The sequence below is a fragment of the Stegodyphus dumicola genome, chromosome 5, assembly GCF_044657685.1.
Source record: "Stegodyphus dumicola isolate Sdum_Otavi_A_Nest chromosome 5, ASM4465768v1".
Classification (NCBI taxonomy): domain Eukaryota; kingdom Metazoa; phylum Arthropoda; class Arachnida; order Araneae; family Eresidae; genus Stegodyphus; species Stegodyphus dumicola.
The window spans coordinates 225,201,226-225,225,875 of NC_140772.1; the positions used below are offsets into that span (position 1 = coordinate 225,201,226).

General features: G+C 32.4%; 2 protein-coding genes across 6 annotated transcripts in view; one reads left to right on the forward strand and one right to left on the reverse strand.

Annotated features, from left to right (window-relative positions):
* Positions 1-990: 990 nt before the first annotated feature.
* Positions 991-18,799, reverse strand: LOC118189157 (small nuclear ribonucleoprotein Sm D3-like). The gene is made up of 2 exons (XM_035359705.2): positions 18,351-18,799; positions 991-1,244 (listed from the first exon to the last, which is right to left on the reverse strand). Exons 1-2 carry the CDS (start codon positions 18,667-18,669, stop codon positions 1,195-1,197), a joined length of 369 nt encoding a protein of 122 aa, XP_035215596.1. The 5' UTR covers positions 18,670-18,799; the 3' UTR covers positions 991-1,194.
* A 355-nt stretch (positions 18,800-19,154) lies between these two features.
* The window catches only part of Rad17 (Rad17 checkpoint clamp loader component), a 64,491-nt gene continuing 58,995 nt past the window's right edge, over positions 19,155-24,650 (forward strand). For 4 of the 5 annotated variants that reach the window (XM_085817733.1, XM_085817734.1, XM_085817736.1 and 1 more), the window contains exons 1-3: positions 19,157-19,450; positions 19,769-19,852; positions 23,422-23,563. In XM_085817733.1, the coding sequence (XP_085673859.1) occupies positions 19,337-19,450; positions 19,769-19,852; positions 23,422-23,563 (340 nt within the window). In that variant the 5' untranslated portion in view covers positions 19,157-19,336. Of the gene's footprint in view, positions 19,451-19,768; positions 19,853-23,421; positions 23,564-24,650 lie in introns of all 5 variants that reach the window. The other variant, XM_085817735.1, reaches the window with a different exon arrangement.

Genomic DNA, 24,650 nt, shown 5'->3' on the forward strand with positions numbered 1-24,650 from the left:
GGAAAAGTGCCTCATGTATACATTAAATATAGGGAAAATTATAGCACTCAGCCTGCTTCAAGGAATTTTAAACCATGCTGAACTACTAATTGTCAGCAGTCTCAGCCACAGCAGACACTGTAATCGCAAAAATGTTTTAAGGCATTGATGCACAACTTTTTAAGGGTAAATGCCAGCAAAATATAATTTTGCTTCTTTGTTAAAGGCATAATTTAAATGAATGAAAATAAAATTATTCTTTTGTGTTTTAATAGCTTTTTAATTGTAAATGATAAGTCAGCATACTATTAGTAATGTAAACAGAGCACAGAACATTATATTGTTAAAAATGCTGCAATTACAAAACAAAAGTATACAGAGAAAAGCTGCACCCACACAACGGGACAGTTTCTTACAAATAAGAAAAAGATTTGCATCTTTGAATAATTATCCCTTTCAAAATGATATCCAAAGGAAATCTACACAATTTTTCAAACAGTCATCGAAACATTATCATTTTTCATCAGGTCATCAAAACACTGTTTACAGTCATTAAAACTAATGCTTCTTACAATACGCACAACATTCGATCAGAGAAGTCTCCAAATCTCTGTTCTTTCATAACCATTGGAAAAAGGAAAAAATCATTTGGCGGTAAGTCAGGAGATTATGGTGAGTGGTTTATCCCTGAAACTAAATAAGCAACACACTGCTGTACAGACAATGCTTTATGATATTCAGCATTATCGTGTAAAAGAAACCATTGACCAGAATCCTTCGTAACTCACTTTATCCTATTCCTTAATAATAATAATAATAATAAACAATTCCTTGAAGAAATGCTAATTAAATGAATATTTTTTTAAATGCAAATTCATGATTAATAAGTCCTTTGCACTTTGCAACCAAAAAATGCAGTTAGCACTTCCTAACTCTTTAATTTCGATATCCGTGTTTTTTTTATGAAAAGAATTTTCAGAGTTTATTGAATCACAGTCTTGCAAACCAAAGTTTTACCATAATAATAGTAATTATTATTATATAAAGAATTTATTAATTCCCTTTTACAATCACAAGTGCAGTTAAACCTCATTAATCAGATGATGATAAAATGCACTTTAATGAAGAATTTACGTACAAAATGTTAAAATGAAAACTGAATAAAAAACACAGAAATAAGCTTCAATATCTTCCCCCAAAAATATGAAGATGTATCTACTTATGACGTTGGAATAATCCTCGGGCACGTCCTCGACCTCTTGCAGCTAAAAATAAAATATTCTTTATCAAAAACAACTCAAAATATATGTCAATAATTATACTAAATAATTTTTTTAAACAAATAAAATCTTACAATGCATAAAATATAAATTAACCGGGATAATACAGAGCAAAAACATGCACAGTTAAAACAAAATCATAGTTAATTTGACAGCAGTTTAAAATAACATAGAAATGAGAAATAAACCATAGTATAAGTAACACCGTTCTGCATGAACATGCCTCCTGCCAGACTAATGTGTTATTTCGATAGTTTCTGCCTATGTAACACTTACACTGACCTGTAAATTGTTGTATCATGTACCAAAATCTAGAGAACATCAACAATATGTTTTGATTGAATATACAACAAGTACAAAAGATGCACCTATGTGATATATAAAATGTTATAGCATACCAGGGTGCAACGTTGTCAAGTCTTTGTTTTCTCTAAGTTTAGGGAAATTGTACACAATCTGGCAATACAGTGACCAGTGACGGTGGACACGCGCACTTCCCTCTACCATAATGGTTAATCAGTAGAGTTCACTATAATCTAGAGAACCCCCTTAGACGGAACACACGGGTGGCTCACACAGCTGCCAAAAAATCTGACAATACAGAATTTATGTCATTGCTGCTGGTATTCTCAATACCCGATGTTTCTAGAAAACACCAGGTGTGCGAAATGGGTAAATAAGCAGTCAGTCAGTCAGTCATCGGAGGATCAGTATTGGATATGAGTGAAGTATAAAAGAACCAGTGAATAGTGATAATGTTGTAACAATGCTATTATTTTTGCTGTGCGTAAATGATGTTGTCACGATCCTGTGTCAACAACCTGAACAGTTTCTGTTATATATGCATATGGTGAAGTGACATTGAAAGCTCAACGAAAGACTGAACCCACTTGTAAGAAAAGCCTACGAGATATTTTGCGAGTTAAATTGACAATTAAGGGAAAACTCGGGTTCCCAAAATTTGCTGTCAGATTCACTCAAGAAACTTGACAGGATGGCTACATGTTACTCACAAATCTATGAAGTTGAGTGACAATGATTTGGCAGGAACCTCAGAATCAAGTTGATGACTGCTACTTTTGTGTAACAAAAATCCTGGAGTTTTTCACTAAAAGCAAACACAAAACTGAATATTGCAACATCCCCTCAGCCATGAAATTTCATGATGCTTCTAGCATACCTGTCCCAAAGCTTTCCCCAAATAAATACAAAATCGACTCGGAATCCGATGAATTAATAATTTTGAAACAAAAGCCAGTTCAAGTTTTCTATAGAAAGACGAATACAAATGTAGCAGAAATTAAATAGCCCCATTTTATGTCTCAGGAAGAACTAAACGATCTTATTCGTGATTTGGACTTTCCCAAAACAAATGCACAGCTGCTTGGATATTGTTTACAGAAGTGGAACTGTTACAAAAAGGAGTGAAAATTTCAAAGTTTCAGAAAAGGCAGTCTATACTGGCAGAATTTTTCAATGGCAAAAGATTTATTTTACTGTCATGTATTCCACATTTAATGAATAAACTTGGGCTTTTCTATAAATGTACAAAGCAACAACTGTTTTAACTCTTTGAAAACAAGTCTAAAGACAGTATTATTGTTTATGGAAACGAACTAACATCCATTCCCATGTCTCATACAGTAAATATGAAAGAACATGCGTATATTACTTCAAAGTATAAAATACGAAGATCATACATAGAATATCTATGCTCATCTAAAAGTTCCTGCATTACTTACAAGACTGCAGCGTAGCTATACCAAACATTGTTTTATGTGAATAGGACAGCAGACCCAGTAACATATCATTAAAGAATGGCCGTTATGTGAACACACAGTAATCGAAACACCTGGCAGCAAGAAGATTTATGCCCAAGAACATCTTGCTAACAAACATGCTCAGACATTACTGACTATTTTACATGAAAGATTTTGAAAGGGAAAAGGACTATCTAGAGTGTTATCACAGAATGCTTAAAATGTAAAAGGCAAAAGGTGAAACATCTTGAAGTACCTTTTCTGCCTCTTCCAAAAGATCAAACAGAAGTAGCAACAGTTTTTCCAGTATCGGGTGTAGACACACCTGGACCTCTGTTGACAAAATCTAAACAAAAGGTGTTGATAGTACTTTTTACTTGCAGCGTATTTAGTGCTGCCCATCTTGAACTAATACCTTCACTTACTACCAATGACTTCATCCAAGCTATGCATAGGTTTATAGCCAGAAGAGGACGGATTTCTGTGATGTATTCAGGCAATGGTAATAATTTTACAGGACTAAACAACACTCTGAAACAATTATATTGGACCCTAATTGAAAGTGAATTTAGAGTCAACAAAATTCATTGGAAGTTTAACCCACCATCCTCTCTATGGTGGGGAAGCTTCTGGGAACACTTGATTGGAATTTTGAAAAATCTTTTCCGAAAAAATCTTCAGCGCTCCCATTTGTCTTATGAGGAATTGCAGATTCTCGACTGTGAATGCGAATCTGTCATAAATAGCAGACCATTAACTTACGTATCCAAGGAACAAGAACTGAAGACCTTGACCCTCTCAACGTTTTTCAGGACATTCCAATTCAATGATAAGACTAATATAATTGAGAAGGAAGAGTGGAGATACATCACTGGGGCTCCAGGATCATGGCACTCGTCTCACCAAAAAGTTGATCTCCTGAAAGGCTAGGGTACCTCGAGATTGCCACACTTGTACTTACAAAAAGTGAGCCCCTGAGGGGTTGGATCAAATTGAAAAGACTAATATTGTTTTGAGATGGAGACATATTCAGAAGGGTTCAGAGGTGAAAATCTGAAATAAAGATTTAAAAGGGAGTATCTGGATTTCCTTCGTTCTTCAGTTACCAAAAGAGAAGATAAAATAAATGTACGTAACATAGTGTTAATTGTTACAGATGATGGAAAAAAGGCTCCATTGACTGCTATGGAGAGTACTGGAGAACTCTTTCCAGAGAAAGATGGAGTCATCAAAATTGTGAAACTACGAACTGAAAAGGGAAACATATTATGACCAATCCAATGACTGTACCTTGTACAACAAGAGCCCCGAACCCAGTTCTATCAACAACAGAATGATCAAAAGATTTCCTGTCAAAATTATTCTTTACCAAGATCATTAATAGCATCCTGCAATGGCAAACACTTTCCTGAGAAGTGGAAGGTAGCTAAAATCACTCCAATTCTCAAGCCTTGCAAGTCAGCCTGCCTGAGTCCTATCGAGCTATCAGCTTGCTGTCATCATTAAGTAAAATCATGGAAGCTGTCCTGCTGAAGAGAATTAATGAACACTTAGAACACAATGACATCATAATACCTTACCAGTTTGGATTTAGAAGCAAACATTCCACAGTCAAACAACTGTACACAGTTGTTGAATACCTCAGTGAAGGATTTCAGCAGAAAAAAAAAAAGGCCCAGGAGGACTATTTCTTGACATTGCGAAAGCTTTTGATCATGTATGCTAGACACACTAATCTACAAGTTACACAACCTAGGTTTCCCAGGTTACATCACAAACACAATTCCTACCTGGCAGATAGACACTTTCTCGTTCAAGTACCAAACACACTGTCTACACACAGAGCTATCCTTGCAGGCGTACGACAGTGTTCTTTGCTTGGACCCACTTTAAGCCTCTGAGCGGCCAGGGTTTTCGCTAAGAAAGCACAAATTATCCAAAACTACTGCAAGAACAATTTTTTTAATTTTATTATTATTATTTTTTTTATTTTAATGTAAAAACTCTGCTGGTATTTCATACCTGGATTCGCGTACTTTTGATATATTGCCTTAATTTCTTTGACATATTTTAATATACATGTATATATAGGTTCGTACAGATATTGCAAAAATAATCCAGCAAGAATCGGAACCTCTAAGCAGCAAGGCCATATGTATATGGCCTTGCCGCTTGGAGGGTTAATATATACGTGAACAACATTCCTATTACAGATAATACTACACTTACAATGTATGCTGATAATACTGCGATCCTTACTCAAAGTACATTTCTCAGCCCAGCAATACAACAGTTACAAGAATACATTAACATACTTGAGATTTGGCTGAAAAAACGGAAAATCAAAGTCAACATGGACAAGACACAGGCAACCGTGTCTACAAAAAAAGAACAAGTTCAATACAAAACTTCAATTTTACGGACAAGAAATCCCATGGGCCAAACAAGTCCTTTATCTAGGGGTGATCCTCTGTAAAACTCTCCCGTGGACCCCACACATTATAACTATCATCCAAAAGTTTTGAGTTTACTACTAAGTTACACTTCACCCACCAATTTCTCTAAACAGCTTACTTTCAATAGACAACATGTTGCTTATTTACAAAAACATTTTGCGTCCCATCCTATGCTATGCTTGCCCAGTCTGGGCCTACTCTACTACTAGAAAAAAGTTGCAACAAGTGCCAAACCTTATCTTAAGGCAAATTGCTAATGCACCCTGGTATGTCTGTAATCGGAAAATAGATGAGCAGTTAAGGCATTATTACTGCCGGCTTGCCCGGAAATTTTATGATAATCTTGATAACATTAACAACTCAGTTATCCGGGTTTACAATTATGATGTCAATAATGTAAACAATAGTAAGAGGCCAATGGCCATATTCAGCAATAATATTGATAAAATTTTTATCATTTTTCTGTCTGTGTTGTATGCTATATCTGCATATTCTTCTCAAAGCACCAAGAGATCCACACTTACTCTATGTTTTTGTTGTGCTTAGATATTAAGTGTCTTTTCAGGTTTGTCACCAGCTGTTTCCTCTTCACAGCTTTCCCAGTTTGCTTTTCCCATCTATGAATATCTGATATTCGGTATGTCCCAGTTTATTAGTATCAATGTTTAATTTCCCTTAGTATAAGAAAAAACTTATGTAAATATGTACACTGCTCAAAAAAAAAAATGGGACAGTGCTATATCTCCCGTTCTACTGGGCCGATTGACAAAATTCAAACTACGTTTTTCATGTCTCGAAAGCGCGACTTAGGATATATATTAGATTTATATATAGTACTATTCTAACATAGGTATTTTGACACAAAATCGGACTTTTTCTGAAATAACATACCAATTTTTTTACATATTTCGATTCTACGACTCAAATTATGCCAGAATACCAAGTTTTGTAAAAATCGTACGAATAGTTTTTAAAATATTAGCTCTCAAAATTTTAGCTCCTCAATGTTAATTGAATTTGGCAAATATTTATTAATATCTCTTTTTTTATTAAACTTTTTTGATTTTTTCTCTCACATTTCGAAATTTTGGTTCATTCCAAATAAAATTTACCCATTTTTTGCGTTTTATTTTTTAAATTTCTATTTTTAAATAATTTTTATAGATTTTTCGAAAAAAATTTTGAATTATAACCTATAAAATTTTTACCATCATCTTAAAGTAGGTGTATTTTTAAGCATATCTGCAAAAAATTAGACTTTTTTATTCAAAATTTTCTAAGATATACACGAATTTACATAACTTCGCGTTTTGAAATTTGGCACCTTTTTTTGGAGCGATAATAACGCCAAATGTGGTCTATGGATTTTTGTTACACTGAATTGCCACAGCTATTTTTAACCTTAAACTTCAAGTAAAATTTTACGGAGAATTAATTATATGACAATTTTTCCCTCAATGACACGTAATAAATATTTATTAATACTATATGAAAGGCTTTTTTTTAAATTATAGATGATATTATTCAAATTTTTAACTATTTCTTTTTAAATTTCTCTCGTATCTTTTCTTTTTTTAAAAAATTTACGAGTAAGTTTTTGTAAGAGTAAATTTTTACCTTCGGCGTTTTATCGTCTGCTACTTTACTTCGTTTAAATCGAATTGTCTAAAACTGAGAATTTTCGTTTGATGTTTTTATTTGAATTTTATGAAAATATTTTATGACATTAACTACATAATTTATTTCTAAAGAAACTGTTGCTTATGAAGTGGCTGAAAGAGCGGCTGATACTATCATCCATATTTTTAAAGCACAGCATATTTTTATAGAAACATAAGATTTAGAATAATCATTTTTATAAAAGTCAAATCAGCATATAAACATACAACCCTCTAGAGACTGAATTAATGGAATTTCAATGGTTATGTAGAAATGATTTGCAGCTACTTAATGGCTGGATAAGTCAGCAGCTTCTGTGGACAAGTAGGAATAATTATATAAACGACACACAACATTCTGGATTCAATTAACAACGAGGATACGATGTTTACTAAATGAATTTAAGAAGTTTTAAAACATAAAAAATCAACTCATTTTTTTCCTACAGTGTATTTTTGTGCGTAGCGTATTTTCATTATATCCTTAAAATTCTAATTTAGAATGTAATTAATTGTCAAGAACTGAATCCTAATCATCAGTAATATAATAAGTAATCATTACGGTTATTAATAAATCCTTCTTACAAAGTAATTGCAAATATTTCAAAAAACTTTCTGTCTGAATGCAAACATTTTTCTATGCAAATATTTTTAATTTTATATTAATCAAGATTGCACACCATATTACTTATTTCCACTTCAATTCTTACCGTCAGTTCTAGTAGAATTTACAAATCAATTATATTTAATTAAAGATTGGATTGGATTCTTTAATTATGGCAAAGCACACGAGGGCTATCTGCCTAAAGGGAGGGATGCCTTGGTGGAGGACTTTCTAAGGGAAACTGGCTCGTATACACGTTACACATGGGGAAAATCACGAAACCGCCCATGCGGCCAGCCGGTTCGCGGGATTTGAAACTCGAACTGAACTACCAGTGTTCAGCGTCTTTACCGCTCGGCCGTTGGTGGGCTATTTAATTAAGGAATGACAAATTGGTCATTCCTTAAGTTAAGAACTTAAGTTAAGTTCTTAAGTTAAGAACTTAAGTTAAGTTCTTAACTTATTCCTTAAGTTAAGAAACAGCGTACAGTAACAACATTTCAATTATTGGTTCCGTATCTTTCATGTTACTCCCGATTGGCTAGCTACATGATTTTTAATGAGTATTCGGATTTTACTAGTAACTTCACTTGGAAATCGCGCTTAAACTATGTTAGTTGGTTATTTGAACATAGAAAGAACATGGGAGCTATTTGATTAAGATGCTTTCATAGAGAATCTTTGTAAAGAGAACCTAAAAAACTACGAAAACCAACCATGCAGCCTGGGTTAGACTGAGTAGCAAATAATTAATATTTAACAATCTTTTCTTTTTCAAATGCTAGGCAACTGATGAGGCTCCAATTAAATCTCCAATTTAATATTTTATTTGTAAATATTTAAAATATTGTTGTATTCTTTGACACAAAAAGCAGAATTTAAGTTTTGTTAACTCGTTAGTAAACTACCAAGTCGTAGTGCAAATGAATATTCAATTTCTTTGGCAATAATTGTATTCACTTAATATTCTTGGAATATGAGCTAAAGAAGGAACGTTCTCGGAAGATTAAAGAAGTGTTTAAATCCAGTGATATTAGGTTTGTCTTACAAGCTCAGGATCAAAACGATTCTGCAATTGCCCGAGTAGTTGACTTGTAAATGGATGTGAATTAAGCATATGACTTTTAATCTTACGTTATTCAGCCAGAAAACGTATTCCAAATGTTTTGTATTGCATGACAATGCATCTTTTCATTATTCAATAACCAGTCGGAGAACCGCTTGTGTTCGGAAAATAAGTATGTATATTCAATCGTCCTGCATGTTCTTCAAATTTGTCTTCTTGTGATTTTTTTTCTTTCTCAAAAACTAAAGTTGCCTCTCAAAGGAAAGTTTTTTGACATTGAAGAGACAAAATTAATATGACATCTACTTTTAGAGGCATGTCAAAAACAGATCTCTACAAACCTTCTTTTCCATTACATGTTGTGCAGTCAGACAAAAGGTTACATCAGCGTAAATTCTATAATCTATTTTTATTACACTCTGATCACTTTATTAACATACAGTGAATATATACTAAATCTTTTACTTTAGCTTAAGTAATTCGGAATTTTTGACGGAATTGTTGTCGGAACTAGGACTTAGAAGATAAGTCAAATTAAATATTTCGATAACCCAGTAAATTCAAGTTCGAAATTTCAATATTTTATTTTCGGAGGGAGGGGAAATGTTTTCAGTTTTGGTCCATTATACTAAGTATATTTGCTTCGATTTTTTATTTTTCCATAAAAGCGAAAATTTTACGCATGGTATACATATAACGCATAGCTTCAAATTAAAATTTAATAATATACAGAGTGGTTATAATATTGAAACGGTCATAAAAGGAAAACTACTGGATCAAATGTTATCAAACTTGGAAATCGTGTAAAGGAGGTCATGGGAATTTATTTTCCACGAAAAAAAGGAAGTTCGAAACCTCACCACCAGGGGGGAAATGGCGCTGTATGCAATATCGTTAAACGAAATATGGGTCGGAATCTAACTTAACCTTTTGTTAAACGGGTTTAATATGTTGTATACCCTTAAGAAACTTTGAAGTAAGCAAATTACCATTTAAAGACGTTAAATTCGATAAATGTCGAGTGCGCCATCCCTGTAAGTGAAAATTTCGTCCGTGAAAACCACGAATTAGCGATTAGAAAATGTGAGATCGCAAATCACTCACACAAGTGCGTACAATCTGGAAATCGTTTTCTTACAGATCGCTAATTTGTAATTTTTTAAGCCTGAATTCGGCACTAAAACATGAAGATACTGATTCAAAACGCTTTTAATCGATTTGGGCCAAAGAAATCTCTCATGTTATCTATCTAGTTCCATTGCATTCTCCTACTGCATTCGATTGCATAACAGTCATTTCACACCGTTTACTGTTGAATGACAGCTAGTTTTATAACTGAACCATTTTTTTTCTGAAGAGCAGTCGACAGCTGGACCACTGCGATTGCAGCTCACTTAGAGCCAATATTAAAATGTTTCGTGATACATGAACTGCAGTAACGTGGCATTTTAGATACTACGATTTTTATGCAGGGCTGGGCACCACCTCAAGAGTGTCGCATAGTTACTTAGGCAACATTTCACGAATGAACATCTTATAGACCAACACTTCCCCTCTTCCCACCAGACCTCAACCTCTGTGACTTTTGTCTATGAGGTTATCTCAAAAGCACTGTTTATGGTGATAATCTAAACAATTTGGCAGAAATGAAAAATGTGATACACTGATAACATTCCTCCTGATATGCTATGTGTAACGTGTATACGAGCCAGTTTTCCTTAAAAAGCCCTCCACGAAGGCATCCCTCCCTTAAGGCAGATAGCCCTCGAGTGCTTTGCCGTAATCTAATAAACCAAACCAAAACCAAACCTGATATGCTAACAGCTGCTGTTGAGAATGCAGTAACATGATTTAACTTGCTTTCGGAAAATGCTGGACGCTACATTGAACATGCTTTGTAACACGTTTCGGAAAATATTAAACACATTTTAAACAGATGTTTTCGTGTCTTATTTCATTTAACAATATTGTATACAGCGCCATTTTTCCCCTGATGGTGAGTTTTTGAACTCTTTTTTTTTTTCCGCCGAAAATAAATTCTCATAACCTCCTTTACACGATTCCCAAGTTTGATAACATTTGGTCCGGTAGTTTTCCTTTTATGACCATTTCAAAGTGGAACTTTAATAATAACCACCATGTAAAATAAGCTTTAAAAGTCTGACAGTTTGGTTCAAGTCCCAACTTTAAAAAATATATATATAAATAAAAATTTTTATATTAATTCTCTTAGAAAGCATGTTTTAAGAAGATAATTTTTCTCTCGCGTTATAGATTGTATAAAAAAACATGATCTTTAATATGATTTAGATTGTTTCAGCCGATATAAGAATCGGGTTACTCTGTGGTACAGAATAAACCCTGCTGGACTGTTTTATTTCTTTGTCATTTAGCAAAAATCTTTTAATTAAAATATTTATCCTTTGGACTTCGCTTTAAACTTTATTTATAGCTAAAATGACTAGAAAATGAAAAGCTGTCTTTAGCTGAAACGCAATTCATATAATTGATATTTTAAAAAATTGACAAGAATGCAAATGTATGGAAGTCTAGCAGTCGAAAAATCTTAATTTTCTTGTGTGAGCACTGAAAATAACTGTAGAAGGAAAGAAGAAAATTAGGGAGAAAAGTAAGCAAAAATTTTCAGGGAAATTTGGCTGTCAGACGTACCAAGATGTTCAAAAAGTTGGACGCTTTCGAATATACTTTCAGGATACTTCAAAGAATTTAGGTGTTCAAAGAGAAAACACTTGGACGAGTACACCAGCAAATACCATCAATTGAGCTTGTGTTAAAACAGAAAAGACAAAACGATATCATTGCAGATTAAAGTGAAGAGCGACTGGTTTTAAACTATATGGTTGTGTAAATTACGTTATAGAACATCATATCGTATCATAAATGGTGAATCCCATGACTTCCTCAGTCGAATTATTTGAAGATTCAGGAGTTTATCCAGTGATGTATGTGGATGTCACTTAAAGATGTTTTTTTTTCCCTTCCTGATGAAACAGCGGCCGAGCGGTAAAGTCGCTGAACACTGGTAGTTCGGTCCGAATCCCGCGAACGGGCTGGCTGCATGGGCGTTTTTGTGGTTTTCCCCATGTGTAACGTGTATGCGAGACAGTTTCCCTTAGAAAGTCCTCCAGGAAGGCATCCCTCCCCTTAGGCAGATAGCCGTAGTGTGCTTTGTCATAATAAAATAAACCAAAACCTTTTGATGAAACCAGTCTTTCCTTTCATCTCACACCTTCAAAATGTTTAGCCTCTAAAGAGTGATAAAGGCTCTGACGAAATACTTCGTGAAGAACTTTCTAAAAGAAACCAGCTGTCATACGCGGTACACATGAGAAAATCCATGGAAACGTCCATGCAACCAGCCCGTTTACCGGGGTTCGAACCCCAGAGTGAACTACCAGTGTTCAGAAACTTCACCGCTCGGCCGTTTGTGGGCCTTTATGAAATGGAAGGCGATAACTTTATTTAAAATGATTGTCAGAACTACCCAAAATGTTTCGAAAAGTTGGATACTTTTCAATATACTTTCAGGATGCTTAAAGAAACAGAGAAGAAAAATAAATTTTTTCGTAAAATTTAGTATTCGTATTTTTTAAAATTTAAAACTTTTCAATCTTATGATATTTGATACTTGCGATTTCAAAAATAAAATATTTGACTAAAATATGAATAACATTTTAAGAAACCAAATGTAGGATAAAATTGTGTAAAGCAATGGGTACAATGATAAAACTGTTTAAAGCAGTGTATGCAAGTCATCCTAAGTTAAAATATCGGTTATACATCTCTCTTATTTATATATATTTTTTTCTGAACGGAACATTGAAAGGCGTGTAAAACTGTGCTTTACTGTATTTTCTCTTTTAATATAGTATGCAGTTTTCAAACGCATCGTAGTCTGGGTTACAAAGTATTCTTCCGAAAAAAACGCAGTTCAAACAAATAAAATCAAATTCTGGAAAATTGATATTAATAAATATATTTAAAATGCTCAGTTCGAAGGAATAAAAAGAAAATTTTAAAACAATTATCTGAAGAGACAATGCAACACAAACAATTAAAATAAAAGTATAAAAATTTAAAAATGACCTAAAATAATAGCTATGACGAAAAATGTATATAAAGAAAACTATCTGAAAAAAAAAAAATAAATAAACGCTGCACTTTTATTTACGCAGTTCGAGTAGGTAAATAGAAATTTTTAAAACAGTTATTCGAAGAAAAAAAAAAACAAAACAAAAAAAAAAAACGTGCAACTTAAACAATTAAAATGAAATTCGAAAAAGAAAAAATTACTTAAAATAATAAGTTATAATTAAAAATATAATATAAAGAATATTATTTGGAAAAAAGGAACGATGGTGACTTTTTTTCCTAAGGAAACTAGGTTGCAATATATTCAGAAGTTCGCCAAGTGAAGTATTCTTGGCGCAAACTGACAAAAAAGTGCCAACATAAATTTGTGAATTTCTCCGTAAATTTCGCTCCAAATTTTACAAAATTTCATATTTAGGCGTAATTTGAGTCGTAGAATCGAAATATGTAAAATAATTGGTATGTTACTTCAGAAAAAGTCCGATTTTGTGTCAAAATACCTATGTTAGAATAGTGCTATATATAAATCTAATATATATCCTAAGTCGCGCTTTCGAGACATGAAGAACGCAATTTGAATTTTGTCAATCGGCCCAGTAGATCGGGAGATATAGGACTGTCCCATTTTTTTTTTTGAGCAGTGTACATACATGTTATGCTTCTATATAAGTTATCTCTTTGACATAATTTACAGTTGCTTATTGTTCTACAAGCGGTAGGGTTCTTGTTTAATCCAGGCACCCTTGTGCTACACCATTTTCTTTTGTATCGTATTAATTTGAAGTTTCTGTACGATTTGGAAAGAGAGGGAAAAAGAGTATTACTTGACTGGTGTATAAAAGAAGGTTTACTTAGTAGCCATTATTAAGTGCCCTGTTTCTAAGAAGGAAATGCATATGGTTGGATAACACAGTGCTACGGAGGATATTTTTTACTCTTACTTTGTGAATTTATATGGCGATGCCAGTAAACAGATTATAGTTCAGATAATTTTAGGAAGTTTTTGGATGCTGTTAAGGAATTTTGTTTGATTGAAGACGTGTTAATTCGTAAGTGAGGTAAGAGGATATTTCCTTTGTGTAGAGCAAAGATAAATTCCCTTTGTTATGTTATTTCATTGTTTGATTTAAAATGTAGTTTACTGAGATTATGTTTTTTTTTTGGCTGCTCCTTTGACTTTTTAAGTAAATATAGTTCGATGTGTACATGAACAAAGTCAAGGGAGTGCGCAATGCCTAGTTTGTGCAATTCTATGATTTTTTTAACTGAAAATAGGTCGATGTATATACGGATAAAGTCAAGGAAGTACGCAATGCCAAGTTTGTGCAATTCTGGGATTTTTTTAAAGTGAAAATAGGTTGATGTGTACATGGATACCAAGTCTGTACAATTCTTTGTCTTGTTATTTTGGCTTTGTTTATTCAAAAATCAGCACTACACGAGCCAAAATCACAAGTCAAGGAATTGCACATGCTCGATATCCATGTACCACCAAGTTTCACCAAGGGGTACCCGTAAATATACTTACATAAAAAATTTAATATAAATTTGTATTTATTTTTTATCTACTATAGTATAGTAAGCAATTTATTTAAAATGAACAGCATATATAGTGGTGTATTTAATTACGGCAAAGCACACTAGGGCCATCTGCCAAAGGGGAGGGATGCCTTTCGTGGAGGACTTTCTAAGGAAAACTGGCTCGTATACATGTTACACATGGGGAAAACCACGAAAACACCCATGCAGCCAGCCCGTTCGCGGGATTCGAACCTCGGACCGAACTAGTGTTCAGCGACTTTACCGCACGGCCGCTGGTGGGCCTGAACAGCATATATAAGTGACGCAACTTTAGACTAGTTAATGAAAAATAGATGACTATGGCAATGAGAAATTTGCCGAGGTAGAAAACATCCTCAAAAGCAAAAAAGTTATCAACAGTTTAAGAATATACTTCTCAGTGAGCAGCTGAAATAACAGTTTATGGATTTAGATCAAAATCTTAAAAACTGCATGCAAATTCAGTGAATAATGAATGCTACAAGGAGGAAAAGTATGCAAGAAAGAGTAAATAAAAACATGTCCAAAGCACCTTAGAAATGATTACTTTCAGTAAGTTTCTGGCCAAAAAATTGTACCCCTAAAAATATTCATATTTCTTATTGTTTCATTTTCTTTTCTTTAGATAAGCAATTAAAAAGAAACAAAGAGAAAGACAGAGAGAACGGGAAAGAATTTAGGAAAAATTATAATATTTTTTCCTGAAAATTTATATTAGATTTAACACTCTTTCATTTAGCGGAACATTCTATCCATATAAATTAAGGGCTAATCTTTGGAATATGGTAACAGGTAATTTGGCGACATTTTGGTAAAGCAATAAACATTACTAGCTAGAACTTTACCAGTGTACATGGATAAAGTCAAGACTACGCGCAATGCCATTTTTGTGCAATTCTGGGATGTTTTTTTAAGTGAAAATAGGTCGATTGATGTGTACACGGACAAATTTAAGGCAGTGCGCAATGCCTAGTTTGTGCAATTCTAGGATTTTTTTTTTAAGTGAAAACCGATTGATGTGTACATGGGCACAAAGTTTGTGAAATTCTTTGACTTCTTATTTTGGTTTTGTATAGCGGTCATCTTGAGATTGTGCCTTCCTGGCGTCGATCTTGGCATCAAAAAAGAATCGCCAAAAAACAAGGGGCACCCTATTGTAAACTTTTACCCAAGTTATTATTAAAGGATAAGTAATTTTCACTCTTCACTCCTAATTATAACTTCCTTTAAATCAGATTCAAATAAACTACCTGACAGTAGCTGTTGAATTTGAAAAGTTACTATAACAATGCTATATAACAAATATAAATTCAATATGCTATATAACAAATATGTACAAATTCAGTTCTGTAAATGCTATTCTGCATATGAGTTTTGTTAGAATTTTACCTGTGTTTGTTGTATTTTAACGAAATAAAGTAAATTGTATACTCTGATGAGTTCGTATGAAATCCAAATTAAACTTGTGCATAATTCCACTTTATGATAGACATGTAAGTACATATACTCTTTTGAAATCGATGCACTTCTGTATACCTGATTTCGTGCTTAATACTTAATTTGGTTAATCTTTAGATTATGGTAACTTGGCGATTTTTTGGCGACAAACCCTGCTACAGCAACCTACTAGTTTTTGTTTGGATGCCATTTTGTTTTCACGAAGTAAAGGCATGTTTTCTTTTTTTTTTTTCCTACTCAACATTTTTTTTCCAACAATCTGCTAGCCGAATTATGCTTATGCTAGAACTTTTATGGAACAAAAGTGCTTAATCATGACGAAGATAAGGTGCAAAATTGGGAGAATGTGCAGAATCGCAAACTGCTTGCCGCGTTTTTAAGAATTGCACATGCATGGTACCCATGTACACGTTGACTTATTTTCACTTAAAGAAATGGAAGCACTTCCGCAGAGAACCCGGTAAATGTAAACATCGCCAACTTTGGCGATAATAGTTCAAAACCTGGTAACCTAGCTAATTCATCCTATTTGTTTCTACGAAGGTTGTTGTTGTTGTTCGCATTTGGAGATTTATATTATTCTTCTCTTATTTATTGTTATTTTTTCTGAGTTTTTTAACAACGAATAGATAGAAATATTTTCGCATAATTAAAGAAGTTTTTGTTGAAAGATGCCGGTTCTCGGCTCGTCAGTTCGGGATCAAAGGAAGAAAATATGGCGGGAGGGGTGAATGCTGATTTGTAACATGCTGTTCACATTATGTTCTTAATTATTAACAGCTGTAAGCAGGCAGAACCATGACGTTTCCAAATCCTAAAATAATTTTTAAATGTATAAAGTTCTAGTTTTATTAACAATGCTACTGAAAAAAATTTGATTACTGTTGAAGGTTATTTGTATTGTGAAATATATTATGAAAAAGGACAGGTATTTGTTTCAACGTAAAATGCTTTAAGCAAGTAACTTGAAAACAAATACTGAAAACTATGTAAAATGGATGTATTAAAGGTCATGCATTCATTAATTTATTACATGGGCATGGCTCTTACCGAAATACATCAATCAACAGGCAAAGTACTTGATAATGAAAAATGGGTACTTTTCCATTTCGCCGGCGCAAATCTCGCCAAGCAGACTTGGCGACAACATACAGTATACACATAAAAAATATTCAAAAAATTTTAGTTCTAAGAATTCTTTTTTTGAAGGCATAAACAACGAAAATCTAATGCTCTCAGTAATTATTTACATTAATTTCAAGTTAAATCCTAATTTGGAACACAAGTTTAAATGCAAGAAATATTTCACTGCATACGAATAGCTTACTCAGAAATTATGTAAAACTGCAGTGCTTTACTTCACTAATGCATTCTCATTAGAATTGATGAATTTAACCCTTGACTTTCCTTTTCTATATTTTCAGCTTCGGGTAAGAGCTGTGATTGCATCCTAATTGACTTAATAACCGAAAATGGCCTTAGACATAAAACTGAATTATCTGATAAAAATTATATGCCAGTATTGAAAGAAACAATCAATCTGGTAAGAAATGGTTGCGACTTGTTTTGAAAATGAGGCGTAAAAGGTTACCAGCGAGAATATTCCATCTGTCATCGGTTGTACCATTATTGGCGACTTTATTGCTTGCGCCGGCAAAACGGAAAAGTACCGAAAAATGACACTTGTAATAGAAATATTAGTATTCTATATGAATTAGAGAAAATACATTTATATGTATAATGTAAACGTAAGTATAAGAATACTAATATTTATTTTTTAAATGAATTTCTACTTCCCGTTATGCTTAATACATTGTTTTATGTGCTAACTTGAATTTAATACAAATTTATTTTCGTATATCACGTTTAACCTGTTAGTTTTACATCTACATACTTATTATCTGTGAATTTTTACTACCATTGTCTGCTAACTTGAATTTACATACACTAAAAACCACGTTTACAAAATATCACGTTTACAGCTCGCCTCATCCTGAGCTTGGCGAGTAAAAATGCAACGGCGCCAACGGGTTCTCTGCGGATGAAAACCCAAAAAAACATCCCAGAATTGCACAAAAATGGTATTGCGCATAGTCTTGACTATATCTATGTACACTGCTAAAGTTCTAGCTAGTAACCTTTATCGCCTTACCAAAATGTCGCCAAACTACCTGTTACCATATTCCAAAGATTAGCCATCTATTTTCATTTAAATAAAATCAGGAAGCTAAAACAAAGTTAAAACTATCATGGTAAACAGAACTGAGGTTTCATCGCAAAATTTAAAAAAAGTTGTCGCTAACCGAAGGGGCACCCAATTCTACACTAGAACAATAACCTATTCCCCAAATTAAACCATTATTGGTAAAATTGCATTTAAAAAAAGGAAAGAAAAGAAAAACTATGATATACTGACCCTGAGCACGTAAAATGGCTGATTTTCCACGACCACTAGCAGTGGCACTTGTTCTAGGTCCAGTTTTCTTAAACATTGGTGCATTTTTTAGCATGTCTGGTAGTATTAAAAACCGTATTTTGCTTCCTCTGATATAGATATTTTCTAACTGTGCAACTCGGCCGTCTCGGTATGTCACTGTGATTCCAGACATCTGACAATTCATATTATCTTCTGCTTCTACAAGTTTACCACGATACACTTCGCCCGTATTGGTCTCAAGAGTAACTATATGACCTTCTGCCTCGTGAAGAACTTTGACTGGCACCCCTAATGACATGTTCGTTCCTCTAAAAAAAGTGTAATTTATATGATACAAAGCAAAGAGATCTCTGCCTCAGAACCTAAAATCACGTTGTTTAAGCTACAGAAAATGAATTCGAACCTACAAACACTTCTTAAAACGTTATGCTGTTGCCAACCACGAAAGAATTATTTACAGGAAATTTTGGTCAGGAGGCTCAGCTCTGTTTTCAGGAGGTTGCTTCTGTTCCCTCATCCAAGATATTTTTATAAAAATCGCTTTAAAAAATAAAAGGAAATCGTGGTTATTATCTATAAATCTAAAATTTATCTTTTAAATTAAATATGAATATAAAAATATGAAATCATTCGACTGATGAGAAAATGCAGAATTGCTTTATAAGATGCCTTCTTTATTAGTATCATAAAGTTTTGCTTATTATTTAAAATTTTTAATAAAAATATTTTTAATTTGAAAAATGAAAATTGCTGCTGGCTGAAAAATATGATAAAACCTGTATAAACTCGCGCAGTGTGCCAAAAAATATCTTTTAATGTTGGTGACGATCTTTGCGCGGTTTAAATTAACTTAATAAATGAGTAACTGTGAAGAGTTATAATGTTTACAAGGTGGGATGATAGGTGTAATTTTATTCGAAACGCGTAATAAATATAGTCTCTCGCATTAGGAGAGACATTTACACATGGCAAGGAAAGGAGCAAATTGTAAAAGAAAATTTCCATTTAAAACTATAGATAAAATATTAACAACAGATTGTGATGTACCGTGGGTCGTAAAATTCGCACCTGAAACACTTGTACGTAAAATCAATTTTTAAAAGCTGCATAAATCTTATTTTAAAGAGTTTTTATTATTGTCTTATGTTGATTTTTATATCACACTTTAACAATCAACGTAAGAGTGTAATAAAAACAAGACCTCTATTTTTTTAAGCATATTTCTTCAGTGCTCGAGATTCGGTATTAACATTATTACTGAAATATTAACGCGTATAAAGTAATAACCACAGAAATTTTGTGTGTAACGTTTTATCTCTTCAACCCCTGAATTGTAACACTTTTTGTCTAATGAAACCTAAATTAGAGTTTCCTTAATGTATTTTAAATATTTGCAGGAGGATCTAGCTGTACATAAGAAGAAAGTGGCAGAAGTTGAAACCTGGTTTCAAGATTTTTTCTCCCAACATGAATCTTTCAAAGTAATTAATAAATACCAATCGAAAAAATTGGTACTTTTTCCTCCCTAGTACTATAATACTTAAAAAATATATTTCATCATTCTTCTCCCCCCCCCATAATTATGAGTAAAATTAATCATAAAACTTTAATCTTTCAATCCCAGTGTAAAAACTATATCCTTAGATATAGCGAAAAATGCAAATTTGAATATTTTTTTTTAAGTGTTTTCTTTTTAGATTCAAGAAAGTTTTGAGCATTGCTATATATAGTAACTTTTCAAATTCAACTGCTACTGTCAGGTAATTTATTTGAATCTGATTTAAAGGAAATAATAATGTAGACAAACTGTTTGATATTTAAGCATTTAGTTTGGTGAAAAAGAAATGCATATTTATCAATACTATTTGCAGGTGTCATTTTTGAAAACTTATGTTTGGCAAAAATATCTTTACATGTGCCCCTTGGCAAAAATTGGCAAGTTTTGGAGGTACATGGACACCAAGTTATTTTGGTTTTATGATTTTTGTGCCTTAAATTGCCACTACACAAAGTTAAAGTAACAATAAAAGAATTGCACAAGCTTGGTATCCATGTACACATTAACCTATCTTCACTTAAAAAAGCATCAGAGAATTGCACAAACTTAGCATTGCATACCCCCTTGGCTTTGTCCATGTACATATCGATCTGTTTTCACTTGAAAAGTCGGCCGAGCGGTAAAGTCGCTGAACACTGGTAGTTCAGTCTGAGGTTCAAATTCCACGAGCAGGCTGGCTGCATAGGCGTTTTCGTTATTTTCCTCATGTGTAACGTGTATACGAGCCAATTTCTCTTAGAAAGTCCTCCAGGAAGGCATTCCTTCCCTTAGGCAGATAGCCCTAGTGTGCTTTGCCATAGTTAAATAAACCAAATCTAAACCATCACTTGAAAAGTCAGAGGAACAGCCAATCTACACTAGAGCTAAACAAAAAATATATAATCTCAATAAGCCATGTTTCGAATCAAACAATGAAATAAAAAGGAAATTTATGTTACAGCATCTAAGCACTACACAAATGAAATATCCACTTACCTCATTTAGAAATTTCTGTGTCTTCAGTCAAACAAAATTCCTTAACAGCATCCAACAGCTTCTTAAAATTATCTTAACTAGCATCTGTTTATTGGCGTCACCATATAAATTCATAAAAATATCCTCCATAGTGCCAGTATCCTCTGACCTTGGACCATATGCATTTCCTTTGTACAAACAGGAAATTTATAAGGGCTACTAAATAAACCTTCATTTACACAAATCAATTAATGCTTTTTTTCCCCTTTCATTTCAAATCGTACAGAAAATTTAAATTAATCTTGCCACATTCACCCATTTTACTGTATAAACCACAAAATAAGCAACGTACTTTCTAACCAACACACAAACAAGCCCTTAGAAATCTTTTCCCCATCAGTCAAATTCATTGCAGTCATGCAACCAATTATGTCAGAATAGAGTTTCCATAATATTGAACTATTCGTGTTGCCGTAAATGAAACTTAACGATAATCCAAGGGCATCCTTAAATATAGTCTAACCCTTATATTAAAGTCCTCTCAGTGAAAAAAATCAAGAGAGATATCTAATGCAGAAAATAAACTCTGCATTATTATTATTATTGCAGTTGATTTGTATATTTCCTAGCATACTTTCCAATCGTTCATTTAAGTTTAAAGAAATTATCATTGCTTTTTTCTAATGTGGTAAGATGAAAGCTTAAAATTACTTTCCTAAAATCTTTATAAGCATGAAATTGATATTAGTTATCTGTGTTAAAAATTTCAGTATTTTTCGTGCAGAAAATTTCAAATAGAAGTAAGATATTTTTTAGTTTTGTAAATGCATCTCTTAATTAGCAAGTACTAGTAAATGTGGACAGGACATCATAATTTCTAACTGTGCAGCTCCATCTGAATTTTGATGGTTCCCTGGGAATGGATCTAAGGAACTCTCATCTTCCCTACCACTAAACCCCTTAGGATTTTTGGCACATCTGTATTTTAAGGATCTTCTAGCCATACAGACCCTATACTAGTGGTTTTTAACCTTTACTGCCCATGCACTTCTTTCAGCATTGCCAGAAGATCATTCTCCATTCTTTTTTAATATTGAAAAATGCCTATAAGTTTATTTAGATTTAGATTATTTTCTAATGTCTTCTAAAAATCAGAAAGTATCGGAAATTTCTCCCTTTAAACTGTTTCATTTTTAGAGTTCCAAATTATGGCTGAATAAGTCAACACAGTGTTTTTGTAAATACAAAGTAAGCTTTCTTGTCCACTTAGTTTGTCCACTTTCTTTTCTAAGAAGTGTAAATTCATGATATGAAAAGTTTGCATTTTTATTAAACTAAACTTGTCTTTGAAGTCATATATACAGAACCTTAAAGATGAAAAATCTTATTAGTTAATTGATAATTCTCTTGTCATCTGACTACAGATCTATCAGTATATGCATTGATACAGTCTTTACTCATGTTATCAGAAGGCAAAAGTTTCAGATTTCACCAGTTTTCACTTGATATAAACAAAGTTAGGAAAAAATATATTTCAGGGTATTATTAAAATATATTTCCCTTAGCGAAAATTGGCAATATTTTTTTAGCGCCATTCTTTTTTATGTGCAGTGCCTCCCCAAGTAAGATGGTGTCCAAAACATAACACAATAAAACATAATACATTAAAAATTTATAATCTCAATAAACTGCATTTTAAATCAAAATAAAACAAGGAAAATGCATAAAAACAGAAATACATGTTATCTAATCTGCACAGTAAAAAAAAAGGGAAATATTGACTCGCCTTATTTAAAAATTTCTGTGTCCTTGGTGAGGGGCAATTCTTAACAGCACCCAAAAACTGCTTAAAATTATCTGAACTAGAATCTGTATACTGCCGTCACTACATAAATTCACAAAAGTAAGAATCAAAATTATCCTCCGTAGTGCTGGACTGTTGGTGGCATTTCTTTGGAAAATCCCTTTTTATTACATCCCACATACTTTCGATAGTATCACAGGTGCAAAGCACAAAATAAGCAATGTACTTCCTAACTGACATCCAATGCAGAAATAAGCCCTGAGATATATTCAACAATGAAAATCAGCATCATGCATTGCAACCAATCATGTGATGATAGAGTTTCCAAAACATACACTGTAAAATACTCAGGTTATCATAAATGAAACAACAACTTGGCAATAAATGGAATAACAATTATGCGTTAATCTAAAGGGTACCCCAAAATATAGACTACCCTAAGATTATATCTAATTAATGAATTAAAACAATCCATATGCACATTTAAATACATAATACTGTGCATGTATATCTTCTGCCTGTTATATCCTTATTTATATGAAATTGCTCTGTTTTCATAGTATTTAATTTTGGTTTTAGAAATTTTAATTTTCTGTAATTAAAAATGTTTTTCCTTTCTTTTATATAAATACTGTCATTATTTTAGTTGTTTAATATCTGTGATTTTGCATTAAATAATTTCACAAATATATAATAATTATATATATATTGTATATAATATATAATAATTTCAGAAAGCTCCAATTTTGCTGTTGACTGGTCCTCCAGGTGCTGGAAAAACAACAACAATCAAAATCATTTCTAAAAAATTAAATGCTGAATTATTTACTTGGTCAAACTCTAAGCAAGAAAATTCTAAGGCTATTGCTTTTAATGGTAATATGACATCTTTAGTATTTCTTTTTCTTCTTATTGTATCACTAAAATTTGTATCTCCTTCTTAAAGCAACTATGGCATAAGCCTTTGGTGACGTTTAAAATTTGCGTATTACAAATTGGACAGTTAAGTATGCCAATTTTTAAAACTAAGTATGATGAACACTTTAACAAGAAAGTACCATAGAATTGTACGAGGACCAAAAAATTTATTCTTACAATAGCATAATTGCAACAGTATACACATTATATGTGTATTGCATATTTATTTCACATCTGTCAAATTAAACTTTTGTTTTTATGTTATAAATATTTTTTAAATTCAACTGAAATAGTATGATGACAATTTTGAAAATTAAAGACATTATTTATTTAATAATTTATTGTTTCCATATTATGAAGTTTAATCTAACTATTTAAAATTTTTATAAAATACTGAACTATTAAAATTGCCTTTAACTTTCTTATTTTAAACTTGAAATTTTTTAATTTGAAGAAATAATATTGTAGAGGTTTGTGATGAGCACTTGTGTGGATTTTCAGGTATTCAACACAGCTAACTGCACATTTATCTTTAATGTATACACCAACTATCTCATGTATGTACATTATATTTATTATTTTCATACTTGATTGTTACCTCTTCCCTGTAGCATAACATATTCATACATACTTTACTTATATTGACACCATCTCATAATCAGAATACATTATGTGCATTTTCCATTGAATGAGCATAATGAGAGAGCAATAAAATATCAACATTAAATAAGATACAAAGTGTATGAAAAATAAATACAATATATGAATGTGAATTGTATGGATTTAAAATAATTCTTGTATAAATGTGAAGTAATATTTTTTTTTTTTTTTTAATTTTAGTGTATTCTGTGCATAGGCAACTGGATTAATATTGCTACTAAAATCTTATAAATACTGCTAGAATTTAATTTCTATATTTATAAGAAGAAAATTTATCCATTCTTTATCATCTCGTTACTGTGTTTTCTATTTTTAATGCTCTTTAACATACTATTTTTAAGAATTCATCCCTATTTGCTCTCAGTGTAAACAAGCTTAATAGTTG

What these genes read in the sequence shown, in the direction of transcription:
- LOC118189157 (XM_035359705.2), bottom strand. Translation starts at nt 18,669, where the DNA reads ATGTCATTAGGGGTGCCAGTCAAAGTTCTTCACGAGGCAGAAGGTCAT. An exon ending in AGCCATTTTACGTGCTCAGG is followed by an intron (nt 1,245 to 18,350) that starts GTCAGTATATCA and finishes TTTTATTTTTAG; the next exon opens with CTGCAAGAGGTCGAGGACGT.